The following is a 14484-nucleotide window of genomic DNA, read 5'->3' on the forward strand; positions in this document are numbered from 1 at the left end:
TTTTCCATAATCCAATGAAAATAATAACAAAAATCACTTCTTCATATTGTTCATTTTTTTTTTTTTTATTTATTTAATAAAACTAATAATTAAATTGTAAATACAAATAATTATCCTTGCTCTTGTGTATTCAATTTCACGCGAAAATTCTTAAGGCTGACCTTGAGAGAGTTTAATTTATTATTATTATTTTTGCTTAAGACAATTTCATTATAATTTCGTTAAAATCTATTTTTAAATTATTTTGTGTATAAACTATAGTGATAGTATATTTTCTTTTTTTTTTATACAAAATCAAATCGATTATCATTACATTTATATAGATTCATTTCCCAAAATAAAATATAAAAAAAACCTGTCGTCAATCTCGTGTAATTTTAAACTCAATTGTATTTTTTTTTTAAATTTTAAGTAAATCAAAAAAGTGTCAACAGAAACATAAAAATATATAAACGATAGCGTGTATAGATAAAAGTTAAACAAAAGAGGAGAATAATATTTTAAAACAGATTTATATACTATCTTCCGATCCTAATAGTAGTTACCATAACCACTCCATTGACCATATCCACTGTAACCAGAGCCATACTGCCAGTGATTGTAATAGCCATCGTACTGCTGCTGTTGTGGATAAGAAGCTTGGCCACTTTGGCCATAGTAGCTAGAGTTTGTACCTGATCCATAATTATATCCCGCTGAGCTATTAGTGCTGTTACTGTAAGCGGTGGTTGCTTGAGCTTGGTTCGAAGCGGCACCAGTGTCTTTACTACTACTAGATGATGATTTCTTATTTGGACTATTTTCACTAAAATAAATTATATGTTAATTTATGAATTAAAATTGAACCGTTTTCAACACATACCTCTTTTTCTTAGCTTCGTTAACTTTGTTAAGTGCTACTTGCAAGGCTCTTTGTGCATCTAGAAGACCACTTGCCTTACTGCCAAAGTCCTCCAAAAACTCCACTTTTCGCTGAGCAAAAAGCACTCTTTGTTCCAGCTCTACATTCTCCCGAGCCATAAACTTATCCATAATCGCAACGACCTCATTCTCATCAACTTTCGGTCTTTGCAATGCAATATCAATCATCTGAAGAGCCACCCTCGTATTGGCTGGATCTTTTTCTAATGCTTTTTGTAACACTTTAATAGCGCCATCCAAATCCTCACATATCTTGTTGCAGAATCTAGCATATTTGATTGCCAAGCTACCCGCAATATTCTTATTTTTTGCCGTTTCAATGTAATGTTCGTAGAGTTCTTTGCATTTTTCAAAGTCTCCACGTCGTCTTTCGACATTTATTCGCCGATATGCTATTTGCAAAAGATTCGGACATATTTTCTCTAAATCTATGAGGATTTGTGCTGCTTTTTCAAAATCATTCTGGCACTCTTCGAAAGCCGCCCACATTAGATGCAAACTTGGCTTGTCCGTATGATGAATTGTACAGGCACGGTGATAGGCATCTCTCGTAACCGGAATCAATTCTGGATCAGATTGTCCCTCCAAATAGCGAATGAGTTTGAGCCAAAACTCATCATATAGTGCGCAGGCGATTAGGCAACGTTCAAATAGAATCAATATCCTCTTACGGTCACCTTTTTCAATCTCGAAATCGAGATAGTCTTTCCAGTTCTTCAACTGGCATCTCTCGAGGGGTTTAACATGGAAATAGGGTCGTTTGATGCCTTCTTCGAATGTCCAACGAGCTGTCACAGCTGAAACTGTGGCCTTGTGGAGTTTTCTTCGAATCGTTATGATTTTGTCTTTGATAGCGGCCATTTCTTCAGCCGTACGCACATGATCGTCCGGTTCATCGGCCAATTCTTCGGGTTCATTATCTTGTGGGCCTTCGCCGGGTATTTCATTGTCAATATGTTGTTGTTTGCTATTTTCTTTTGAGGCCTTCAGAGCTTCGCGTACTTCAGCCCGAAGTTTCTTGAATTCTTCTACACTTATTGTAGCAGTAGCCGGATGATTGTTAATGAGATCTTGGAAACTAAAGAAGAAAAATGTTATTAACAAAAATGCTTTCACGTTTTTTTGAGATGATTGATCATACTTTCCAAAATGTCCATTGTAACCTTGTGTGGGAATGGCCAAGAGTCGGTCATATATTTTTGTAACATTCTGGAAGCGTTTTCCTTCGGTTTCCCATTTAATGTAAGCATCCCAAAGTTTGTCCGATCTAAATTCCAATCCACAGGCGGCTATTGCTCGTTCAAATTGTGATCGAATGAATTCGGTGTTGTCACCTTGATTAGCTTTGACATGGGTCAAATAATGAATCCATAGATCGACAGACAATGGTATCGCTTTAAGGCCACGTTCGAACACCTATTTTGCGATCAGAATTTGTTTGGTTTTTTTGTCATGTGGAGAAAGATACGGGCAAAATAAAAATAAAGAAAGAAAAGAAATAGGAAAATTGTGCCAAATTTAGTTTTACCAAATGAAATTCAAAGCATACTTAGCTTTTGTGGAGTTGCTTTTATTTATTTTTAGGTGGTGGGAGAATGTGATAAAATTTTTGAGGAGAAGAGTTTTACGAAGATGATTGATAAGAAATTGTAATTTTTTGTTTTCTGATTTTTGTTTGTTTTTGTTTAATGAACACAAGGACAAAAGCTACAAATAAAGTTGTTGCTCCTCAACCTATTGTGATGCATGATAAAACAATACAAATGTTGAATTCAATCAATTTGCGGGGTTTGCGGTTTTTTAAGAAACTTTTTTCATAACCGGCATTGTAGAGGTTGATTTCGGGGGAATGCTTTTCGTGTTTTCTCTTTTATCTTATATTGTTAAGGAAAAAAAGAACAGCCTAATTGTAAAATTTGCATATGATTTAAAGTTGGTACTTCTTTTCAGAGTCCCATTTCTTGATTTTATTTTTCGTTTAAACGAAAAACGTTGGATAGTCTAAATCAAGCAATAGAATAAGGAGAACAAAACTGTAAACAAATACATAGAAGTAACTGTAACTTTCAAAAAGTGGTAGAAAGCTGTTTAAATTTGAATTCTTAAAAATTCCCTATAAAGATGTTTTCAAGAGCATCGTAAGTGAAATAGTTAAGAAATAACATTGAAGATGAGGACGGTGTTAAAATTATAAAATTGGATTTCATTAAATTAAGGAAAGTAATTCCTGTCTGAAGAACTCGATACATTTATTAAGATATTCAAGAAGTAATGCCTTGGCACTAGATACTCTTCTATGTATAATTTTTTATTGTTTATTTTAAGCAAAAAGTTAGGGTTAAAGTGGCTGTCGGGTGAAGACTCGAATCACTTAGACTTCATGGATCCATTGTTATAGCGAGTTAGGAACCCACTAGCCAAACCACTCGGAAATTGTTATAAATAGGAATAGACTTTAAGTAGTGTCTGTTTCCACTAGATCACTTGTATCTTCACTGAAGACTTTTCCTAGTTGCAGTTTTCTTTTATTAGAGAGCAGGGCAGATGCACAGAAGATGTTGAACAGTTTCCTCTTTAACTCTCAATGCAACTCCTGCAGAAGTCATAAGAGAATACGTCCAATCGCTTGGCATATCTTTCTATTAAACAGCGTCGTCGGAGTTGTTTGAAATTCAACGAATACAAACGTTTCAAGTCTATACATGGCCATATTTGTTTGGTTGCCAGGCTGCTATTACTCTGAGTCCATCTAAGATTAGTTTTCTTTAGCCCCGTTCCATTGGAGGTGGTAGTTTACTCATGAGTAGATCTAGTACTAGAATTAACAAATGATCTTCTACTCGAGGAGATAGGAATGTTTAGTTGTTGTACTAAATTTCTACTCACGAGTTTACTACCACCTCACCTCCAATGGAACAGGGCTTTTGAAGCGTTCTGATTGAGCATAAGTTTGCATGCTCTGCTCGTAATTCCATTTTTGACGAGTTCGTCCGCTTTACAGTTCCTCGGAATGTTTCTATGGAGTAAAAATAGCAATAATTTGGGACGAGACTTTGTTAGAAAGTCAGGTGCTTAACGCCCTTAATATATCATCACCAATGCAGTCTGTTAAATTGTAATCTTATTCATAAATTGCCAATATGACGGCTTATAGCTTACAGATCATTTAACATGTTTACAAAATAAAACGAATATAAAATAGGTTGATGCATAACTAAATTCAAATACATGTCACAATCGGCGACATTAATACAGATATCAACGAAAAGACTGGAATAAGGAGTCGCTTAAGACAAAAATTCCTCGTTCAAACATCCCGGTGATGCTTTATTGGGCAGAGGCATCTGCAGTGCCGAAATCGGATAGAACGTGTTGGGTAAGTAACCCTTCTTCGAATGATGTTCGGCCCAGTGTAAATCCATAGAGAAGGAGATACACATCGGAAAACCTTCTCGTTTATAACTCGGACTCAACAACAAATTCAAAGATAGGAGTTTATAACTATTTCAAGGAGATCAACTTCATCATCGGAATTCTTTATTGGTGGTTAGTTAGCTTATTTTCAATTTATGTATTTGAAAAAAATTTGCTCGAATTGGTTTAAACAATCTACGGAACTTCTCTAGAACTTGTATTAGAATGTTAACCATGACATTAAGCTGGGCAACAGAATTATCAAAGCAGTCACAGTTAAATTTTATAAATAAAATAAAATTTAATAAGTGCTCAAATAAATTCTATGTTTCACAAATTGGAGATGTTATAAAAGTACATCAATCTCAATTGAAAAAAAAAAAAACAATAAACCAATGGCCCTTTTTAAATTGTTAGCTTTTGAAAAGACGGAACAAAAGATTTTTGTCGTGTTTTTTTTAAGTTAACTCACAATCAGTAGATAGTGCTAAAACTTTTAATCTTCAACTGAAGAAGAATGGTTATTATTTAAATTATGAAAAAAATTATGAATTTCACTTCGTCTTGTTGTTTTTATAACAGTCAATTAATTGAATTCAACTTGCATTGTTCTTCGAAATATCTTGCAACACACGCGACGGAATTTTTGGCCTTCTAAAACCTGTTGTAAGAAACCATTTATGTTTAACAAATAGTATTTGATATTAGGTGAAAATTAATTATAATTATAATTTCAAATATTTCATTTTTAATACCATTTCGTACTTACGCCTGGGCAAATGATTTATATTAAATATATATATTTTTTTCTAAACTCACACTATATAGGAATCAAAATATGTACCACGACAAGAACAGATACAAAGCAAATACATTATAAATAATATTTACAAAAATTTCAAACTAGAACATCACTTTCACCCAAAAAAACTAGACCATTTATAAAAAAAAAAATAAAAATGAATGATTGTTATTACAAAAAAAAACTGATAACTTTTAACGAAACTGAACTTTAGTGTTTAGTTTGAAGAAACGATTATATTATGAGACAAAAATGGAAAGTAGTATTTCTTTATTGAACTAATTTCATGTAGCATAGAATTTCTTTTGGTAAATAACAATACGTTTTAATTATATTTCATTTCGTAGCCCATCATCAATGGCGTTTTTGATCCTGATAAGTTTTATATTTTAGTATTCAACACATTTCATGTATATTTGGAAAAATTTTGTATCATCCATTATCGTAAAGTAAATCAGTTTCAATGCCATCATTGATGATGTGCTGCTTGCTATACAACAAAATAATAAATTTCACATATTTCAAAATAACATTATTCAGGAAATGTTTAAGGACAACAACAACTGTGTGGTCGTCGAGGAGGAACAGAGGAAGCTCGACTGCACAAATACAACAGCAGCAACAAGTGCCCATGTACGTAGGCTGTTTAGGCTGTTGGAAATTATAGATTATTGTAGTATGTGATTGCAATGCGTTAGCGTAAAAGGATTAGGAATTCTTTTTTTTTAAGTTTCTTTGTTATAAAAAAGAAATATTTTTGAAAGCTAATCGAATTAGCCTATGAGATAAAATATAAATAATATTCTGCTTGAGGTTTTCTCATTGAATCTGAAGTAGTTTCTATTTTTTTCTGTTTATCTCGTACAAATAATATTAGAACATAGAATAGAAAACGCGGGTTGGACAGAATTCGAGAATCTCATTTGAAAGTTCATTTTTACTCACCTCGTTACAATTGGCTTTGATTCCCTTGCGTTTCTCATAATCGGCATACTTTCGCCAGTAGCCATAGCAGTAAGGATAATGGGATAGAAACGCATCGTAAGCTTCTCGGGCAGCTTCAACATCAGTCTAAAAATATAACATTTAAGATTTAAATTCAGTTATTTTGTTTTACAGTATTTTGTCAATAAAATTCGTTTGGCAGAAGCTAAACTGCTGTTACAATTTCCAGGTTTATAAGTAGAAAAGTTAATTGTATTTATTTCAATTATAAGCATACAAAATTTCTGGAAGAATGAATATGGCATAGCTGAAGATAGCAACATCTGCGTCAAAAAACTACGTTGTAATAGGCACGTTTATTAGGAAACATAAGGGTCTAAATATTTTGTCAACGTCATTTTCTGTAATTCTTTGAAAAAGTGCAGTGGACACGAAATGTGAACAAATTGTACAGGCTTTTTTACTTTTTCCAGTAGCAAATCACTATTTACAAAGTGCAACTCTTATGCAAGTTTCAAGAAAAGATTCTTAATTATATACCCTTAAGGCTAGAAATTAAATTCATGGAGTATAAATAATATAAAAGCACTTTTAAAGCATAAGCTTGCCAACTACAGATTGGCAAAATAAGTTAACATTTAAGCAAGATACGTTACACAATATTCGATTTTAAAATTACCTTAGTGAAAACCACAAAGCGCAGGTAACATGAGTTACCTAAATATTTTCAAATATTTCCTCGAAATATTGAAAAAATGTTTGGTTTTGTCACTAATTTAAAAAGCTTGTAATTTTTTATGTTTGGAATCTTCTTTAAAAATAAATTAAGATTCTAAATTTTACAGAAAAACTTTATACTGTTGGACTCTTAAGACTCGTGATCGCTTTTTTTTCTCAGCAAAGTACAAAAAATGTTTTACTTTATTATAAAAGTAAGAAAGGAATGCTACACTCATGGACATGTTTTTCGTTTCAATTTATATTAAAATTGACAAAAAATATCTATGTATTTATGTATTGGAATTTTTTTTTTTCTGAATGTAACGTGGGTTACCATGGAATTGTCCCTAACTTTCCAATAAAATTGCATAAATTGGATGAATTTTTTTTACAGCTAACCAATCAGAGAAGTCCCGAACGTTTTTGAACTTGCCCAATGATGACCGAATCGACTTTAATTTGACGTTTTCGAAAAGGGACTGTAGTAGTTCGTGAAAATTATATGTTCTGTTCGTTAATAGATTTACTAAAAACATTTTAACTAAAGAATAAAAGATCCTAAAAAATTAACAACGAAAAGTGTAATCTTCGATACGAACTCAAGAGATAATCTAGGCTACCTTATAAAAATCTCAAACACTATTTTAATTCGGTACCATTGCAAAAGAATTTAAAAAAAGAAGATTCATAAAGTGGGAACATACGCATCAATAAAAAGAAAACATCTGCTAACTGATCTCCTTTCTGAAAATCAAATGGAAATTATTTTTCCATCATTTGTACATTCCAACAAAAAAAAAAATGGGTTTTGAGGATAAGGCCGATATGCTGATTCCTGCTTTGAATCAGAAATCAAAGATTGATTGACATATTATATTTCAGCACTTTTTGTATTGTATGCCTTTCTCATTTTCAAAGAGAGATCAATTATGGATAGATCGTAATTCTTAAAGGAGTTCAGAATTAACCCGTCGCGTCTTTAAACCTCCAATTCAGCAAATAAAATGTCCATTCAAAGTTTAGCTTTGATCACAAAAAATAACAAAATGGAGCTTTTTAGTTTGTGAAGAAGCATTATGTTTGTCAAATAAACAAAAAAATGTTTTGCCAAGTTTCATATAAAATAAACAAACCTAATTATTCTGTTAGTTTCACTTTTTATCTCCTCAAGTAAGCAAATGAAACGTCATCTTTATTTAATTTTCCGCATTATGAATGCGGTCGATGACACCGCCAATTCAATAATTAAAAATAACATCGACATCACAGACAAAATAAAAATCTTAGACAAGCAGATTTAATTTTTTTTTTTTGAATAATGGGAACCGAAACCAATCAATAAATCTGTTGAGATTGTAAAATTACTAAAAACAATTATCCACTGATCGATCAGTGAAATAAACAAATGTTTATTTCATAATCATAATTCATGCAACAATCCAAAACAAATCGTTTATGTGCGTATTTATGTTGATCCAAACTAAAATGACTAAATGGGGAAGCATTCTAAAAATTTTGCGTATTGAAAGGGTAACTTTTCGAGATTAGTTATTTTATTTCATAATTTATATAAGAAAAAGTGAATGGCATCTATGGATTTGGGCCTAATTTTGTTGCAGAGGACCTGACTGACGAGGTGTCGGTAAGTAAGGTGAAGGTGTAGGAAAAAGTATGACGTCGCAAATTGAAAAAGAAGTGTTAGGAAATCATGTTAAGTTCCAGGGACGTGGCCTACTTACGATGCACAGCGTTAGCTCATCGGACGGGGTTTGGTCCCGCAATTCAACCTCCCTTGCAAACAAATACATAAATCAGGACAAACAAATATCGGATTAGTAAAAACTGATGAATTATTAACATCTCAAGATCACTGCTGATGTTGCTGAAGTGAGGCCGTTAGCCAACCCTACCGTAGGAATCTTTGACCATTACAATAGACATTTCATTTATGTTCTTACATATTTGATGTCAAATTGTGGACATTAGTTCTTGCTAAAAATTGAAACAGTTCAGCGAAATCAATGTTTTTGTTAATTACACTGGTTGCCGAAATAAAAATATACTTTTGTGAAGGTTTTCGGTGTGCTGAATTCGAATCCAAAGTCTGAAAAAATTGATCAGCTCCCGTTTTTGAAATATTACCGTTAGAAAATGCAAAAAAACGTTTTTTTGACTACTTCGGACCTTATTCTTTAATATGAGGAAAATTGTTAGAAGATATTTAGTAACGGTTTCTATAAAAACTATTTTCCTTCTTTCAAGAACTTTTTTAATCTTTTCAATATCTTTGTTATTGTCCGAGATATCTTAAAATGAAGAAAGTGTATTTGGCTTCATATATCATAAAAGAGATAATGACGTTATAAAATTTATGAAATATGCAAACAACTGAGGATATCTCGGGAAGTAAAAAAGAAATCGAAAAGATTTAAACAGATTTAAAAAGGATGAAAATAGTTCTTATAAAAACCGTTACTAAATATGCACAAACGATTTACCTTATATAAAAGAATAAGGCCCGAAGTACTGCATTTTCTAACGGTAATATTTCAAAAACGGGAGCTGATACGCTGAATCTGACTACGGATTCGAGTTCAGCACACAAAAAACCTTCAGAAAAGTATTTTTTTGTTCCGGTAACAAAAAAAAAAGTTTAATTTTGTTAACAAGTGTTATACGTATGTGCAAACTAAAAACAATACAAACCTCTTGATCGACATACTGCAATAAATATGTCCATCCAGTAAAATCAGCTGCATCATCTTTAACAACTTTCCAATACTTTTCAAGATCTGGAAGTTTCTTTTTTTCTTTTTCTTTCTTCTTTTCCTTTGGTTCTTCACCTAAAATTATTTTTTTCATTAAAGTAATTAACATAGATTATCTTAAACATACCCTCACCATCAACTTTCACTTTCTTCTCAACTGGCCCATCATTACTCTCTCCAGTTGGACTTCCAGGATTATATTCCTCTCCTGATTTATCTTCATTTGCCTTCCTCTTATTGGCCGGCGGCGAATCTGCCTTCTTTATAATACTTCCATTAGCTGGCAATTCATCTTCCGACACCACCTCTGTATCAGCAGGCAGTTCAGCTCTCTGTGGAGCTGGCAGCTCCTCATCAGACACCTCTTCGGCATCATTAACCTCCGGCTTTGTTGGCATTGGAAGCTCATCTTCCGATACCATTTCGGTATTTATTAAAGTTGCATCACTGCTATTATTTTGTGTATTATCCTCAGCTATGGCTGGCTCCGATATACTATCCTCATCATCAATCTGAGCTGGCGTGGGTACAACAATCTTCTCAACAAAACTCTTATTTTCTCCTTCTTCCTCGCCAACCGATGGCAGACTATTAGCATTATCACCAGCTAAACTGGCCAATAGAGAACTTTCAACACATTCATTTGTGTTGGTTTCCTCAGATTCACCAGCCGCAACTTCATTTGGTCCATTTTCAGAGTTTTCATTTTGGGCAGCATTGCCAAATGGAAATGATGAACTCTTCTCATCGTCTACATTATTTACATTATTGCCACCAGCATCAGCGGCAGCTGTGTCATTGACATCTTCACCATCTTGAGCCGTGTATTGGTCCATGTCCATTTCATTTTCTGAAACTGTTTCCGTCAGAAGCTCTTCATCGACAATGTCTGTCATGATTTCCTGACCAACTTGATCATCATTCTGTTGAAGTGGACTTCCTTGGTCCACCTCCTCGGTAGCAACTTCTTCTTCGATAAAGTCTGTTTGGAGATCTTCCTGGATTAGTTCATCTTCAGGAATTTCTTCAATCAAATCGCTATGTAACATTTCTTCTTGGACTATTTCCTCTTCAACAATTTCAGTTACATCTTCTCCATCTTCTTCAATCATGTGAATTACTTCACTACCGTCTTCTTCTTCTCCTATCGACTTCATGGGTTGTGATCGAGACGATTCATCTCCAATTACCCCTTGGGCAGCTTCGGCAAGCATTTCTTTGATTATATCTGATTGTTCCGAATAAGAACTTGCTTCTTCTTCTTCTATAATCTCGGGAACTGGTTCAACGACCTGGTAGAAAATAACAATACTTAATTAAGGTGATTCTTGATAGAATTTAGTTCGACGGGGGTTAAACTTAAAGTGATAAATCAGTTGGCCCTTGCAAGTAATCATATTCCCTAATGGAAATCATGACAGGTGGAACTGCGCCACACCTGCCGACATATTGCAATCTTTTTCATCATTATCAATCAATCAATTAAAGCTTCTGGGCCCTATTTCATAAACATGGACAAGTGCGACAGGTGACAATTTGTAAAGTGACAACTTGACAATTGTTTAATTTCAGTCTGATAAATAATTTGACAATTATGTTGAATTGTCGGAAAATGTATGACAACTGTCAAGTTTTCGGATCATAAAAAAATTGTCATGACAATGAATTGTAAAGAATTTTCCGAGAATTGTCACAGATTTTCCGACAAATTTGTCTTGTTATCCGATCTGTTGCGTTCTTACTTATGGCGTTTTCGATTGGCAGTCCGGAAGCGTCCGGAATCATTCTGAAAGCGTTTTATTCGTACAAAACTGACAGTTTTGTGTGAATAAAATTTTTTCAGAATGATTTCGGACGCTTCCGGACTGCCAATCGAAAACGCCATTAAAGACAAAATTGTCAAAGTGTGACATTGATAAAGTTGTCACGACAATTTTGTAAAAACACAAAAACGACAAATTTCAGTCATATGTCGAATTCCTTTCAACAAAAAAAAAAAAAAAAAAAACGAATTAAAATCGATCTCAATGCGTTTTACGTGTCGTAAACAATGTTTCGAGCATTTTTGACAAAACGAAAAATCGATTTTAATTCGAATTTTTTTTTTTAAAGAATTCGACAATAGTAGGTCTGTTTGGGTACTGCCTAAAACAGAAATATTTCTACTTTTTTCAACATTTTCAGCCTAATTCCTGTTTGGGTATTCTGGAATGGTGTAGTTTTGTACATTATTTTTGACAAAAATAGAAATATTTCTGTTTTAGGCAGTACCCAAACAGACCTAATCTGACAGTGACAAAATTGTCAAGACAAATTTGTCGTTGTATTAACTGACAAATATGTCACCTGTCAACATATTAGGTCTGTTTGGGTACTGCCTAAAACAGAAATATTTTTACTTTTAACAACATTTTTAACCCAATTCCTGTTTGGGTGCTCTGGAACTGTCTAGCTTTGTAAATTATTTTTGACAAAAATTGAAATATTTCTGTTTTAGGCAGTAATCAAACAGACCTAATATGAAACTAAAACTTGTCAGACAAGTGCGACAAATTTGTAGAATTGTCACCTTTTAATGTTTATGAAATAGGGTCCTGGACAAAATACATGTCCATCACTTTTTTCTTAGGTTATGTTGAAAAATAACAAACCATAACCCAAAGGGTTACATTAATGATTTGACGAGAAATGTAAATGAAGAAAAAAAAAATTGTACTACTCACTTGTTCTTGCGTGTTCTTCCTTGTGGTTCGTCTTCTGGGTTTTGTTACTGGTGTAACAGGACTGGGAGGGATAACCTTCCTTCCAGACCTCGTGCGTCTACCTATTTGTGAATATTTATTTGATTTATTTTAAATAAATTGTTATAAATATGAAAAATTTGCATTTTTATAAAAAAACGAAAAACCAAAAACGAAAGAAAAAAAAAGCAAAGCCGATAAATGGCGCGGGGATGAAACAAAACGTGTTTGTTTTTTTAGCACAAATCGTATTGTTTCAAACCCAAATTTATTATAAATATGGAAAGTAGATACTAACCTGAATTAATACTGTGTTTTTCGATTTTAACAATTAGTTTTTTACGAATAAACTTACCACTTTCATGCGTAACGTTTTCTTCTTCATTCACTGACGCCATATTTTTCGATAAAGTTTTTTATTAAAAATAAGAAATGTAGTAGATTAGTTGTGAAGTGTGTGTTCAGGGAAAAATGGAATTTTTTTTTTGAAGAGGAAGAAAAACAGGGATGGTATTAAAAAGGCATTGAACACATGAAATTCGATGTTATGGTATGTTTGCAGTAACAAGTAAAGTTGGATTTGTGAAAAGTTATAAGACCCTGTTCAGGTAAGAAAATTTGGACCGCAGTTTGAAGGTAATAGCTGTGTTTTTTATTACTTCCTGGACAAAAAAACGCAGCTGAGGTTAAGCAATTTACGTGTTAAATGCAACAACAACTAAAGCCCGAAGGGCTAGAAGAATAAAGTTGATGTTGCATTTAACATGTAAATTTTTTCCAGTTTAAAGCCTAGTACGCAGCTGAAGCGAAACGAAATTTTCCATACAAAAATTCGATTACGAAATCTTGAACGAAATTAAATTTGTTTTGTTTTTGCTTTAAAACTTATTTTCTGATGTTTTTTCTGGAATTTTTTTATTTGTATTCTTATTATTTTTACTTTATTGCTATTATACCCGATGGTATTTTGTCGTTAACATGTTCGCTGTTGACTTTTGAGAATTCAGCTGTGTACTAGCCCAAGTAACAATTTAGCTTTCATAAGGGTCAATGCAAGCTATTTTTTGACTTGTTTAAGAAGAAGGACATGTCTTATGCAAATCATTTTGGCGCACATTACCGAATTTCCCCAAGACCTTCCTCCACAGGCAATCCACAAGCTAATAGCTTGTGACGAACAGCGTAAAACGACCTTATGCAGGCCTTTTTACAAAACAATGAAACATTTTAGGGAAACTATAGCTTCGCTAAGGAAACTATCATTTGCATTGGATGTTATAATAAGGCCTTATGGAGGTTGTTATAAGATGTTGAATTTATGAATAAAAAAAAAAGATTTTATTGATTTTTTTTTTCTTTTAATTTTTTTCTATTTAGTTTTTTCTTCTTTTTTGGCCATGTCAATGCTTTTCCTGTCGTTCTGAAATGGGAAGAATTTTATTTTAATTGAAAAAGAACACATTTTTTTTTATTTCACAAATGGCCCCGCCAGGAATCGATCCCACGTACCTTTACATACCAAGCCAGCACCTTACCAGTAGACCATATTCGAATATTAAAGATGAGTGGCAAAAAGGGAGCTAATTGAAACCTCACATAAAATGCAATGTTTTTTCTAAAGTGTTACAAACATTGCATATCTGTAGGATAAACGCTTTGCATACTTATTGGTGAAAAACATTGCATACTTGAGAGATGAAAACATTGCATACTTACAAGAACCTCTTGGAACAGGTCTTATGAAAGCCTTCTGTCACTTGAAAATAGAAGGCTTCTTTAGAACGGTTTAAACAGGTCTTATAAAGGTCTTCTTTAACTTCTATTTACAAGGCTTCTTCTAAACACTTCCAGATAGCCTTAAGGAGACCTCCTTTTTTTCCAAAATGGATGATTTGCGTAAGTAAGCCTTAAACTAAGCTTATACAAACTATAGCTTGCCAAATCGAAGAAAATGGACCTTACGCAAGTAAAATTGTTACTTGGGAGGCTTAAAACCTAGTACGCAGCTGAAGCGAAACTACATTTTCCATACAAAATTTCGTTAACGAAATCTTGAAAGAAATTACATTTGTTTTGTTTTAGCTTTAAAAAAAATTAAGTTATAAAGGCTTGGCCACACTGGAGGGTATGCGGTAGCGGTTCGGGTAGCGGTTCGGGTAGCGGTGAGGGCATA

General features: G+C 33.2%; 1 protein-coding gene across 3 annotated transcripts; it reads right to left on the reverse strand.

The window, feature by feature from the left end:
• Positions 1–45: 45 nt before the first annotated feature.
• Positions 46–12771, reverse strand: LOC129913579 (pre-mRNA-processing factor 39). 3 transcript variants are annotated; one of them, XM_055992331.1, is made up of 8 exons: positions 12667–12771; positions 12294–12394; positions 9698–10862; positions 9509–9645; positions 6083–6208; positions 2063–2337; positions 863–1999; positions 46–805 (listed from the first exon to the last, which is right to left on the reverse strand). In XM_055992331.1, the coding sequence occupies exons 1-8, from the start codon at positions 12707–12709 to the stop codon at positions 532–534; spliced, it is 3258 nt and encodes a 1085-aa protein (XP_055848306.1). In that variant the 5' UTR covers positions 12710–12771; the 3' UTR covers positions 46–531. The 3 variants fall into 3 exon arrangements, with proteins under 3 accessions (XP_055848306.1, XP_055848304.1, XP_055848303.1); XM_055992329.1 differs by having other exon boundaries at positions 9704–10862; positions 12610–12740; XM_055992328.1 differs by having other exon boundaries at positions 12610–12740.
• Positions 12772–14484: the final 1713 nt, after the last annotated feature.

This window comes from Episyrphus balteatus, chromosome 3 (assembly GCF_945859705.1).
Source record: "Episyrphus balteatus chromosome 3, idEpiBalt1.1, whole genome shotgun sequence".
In the NCBI taxonomy this organism is placed as follows: Eukaryota; Metazoa; Arthropoda; class Insecta; order Diptera; family Syrphidae; genus Episyrphus; species Episyrphus balteatus.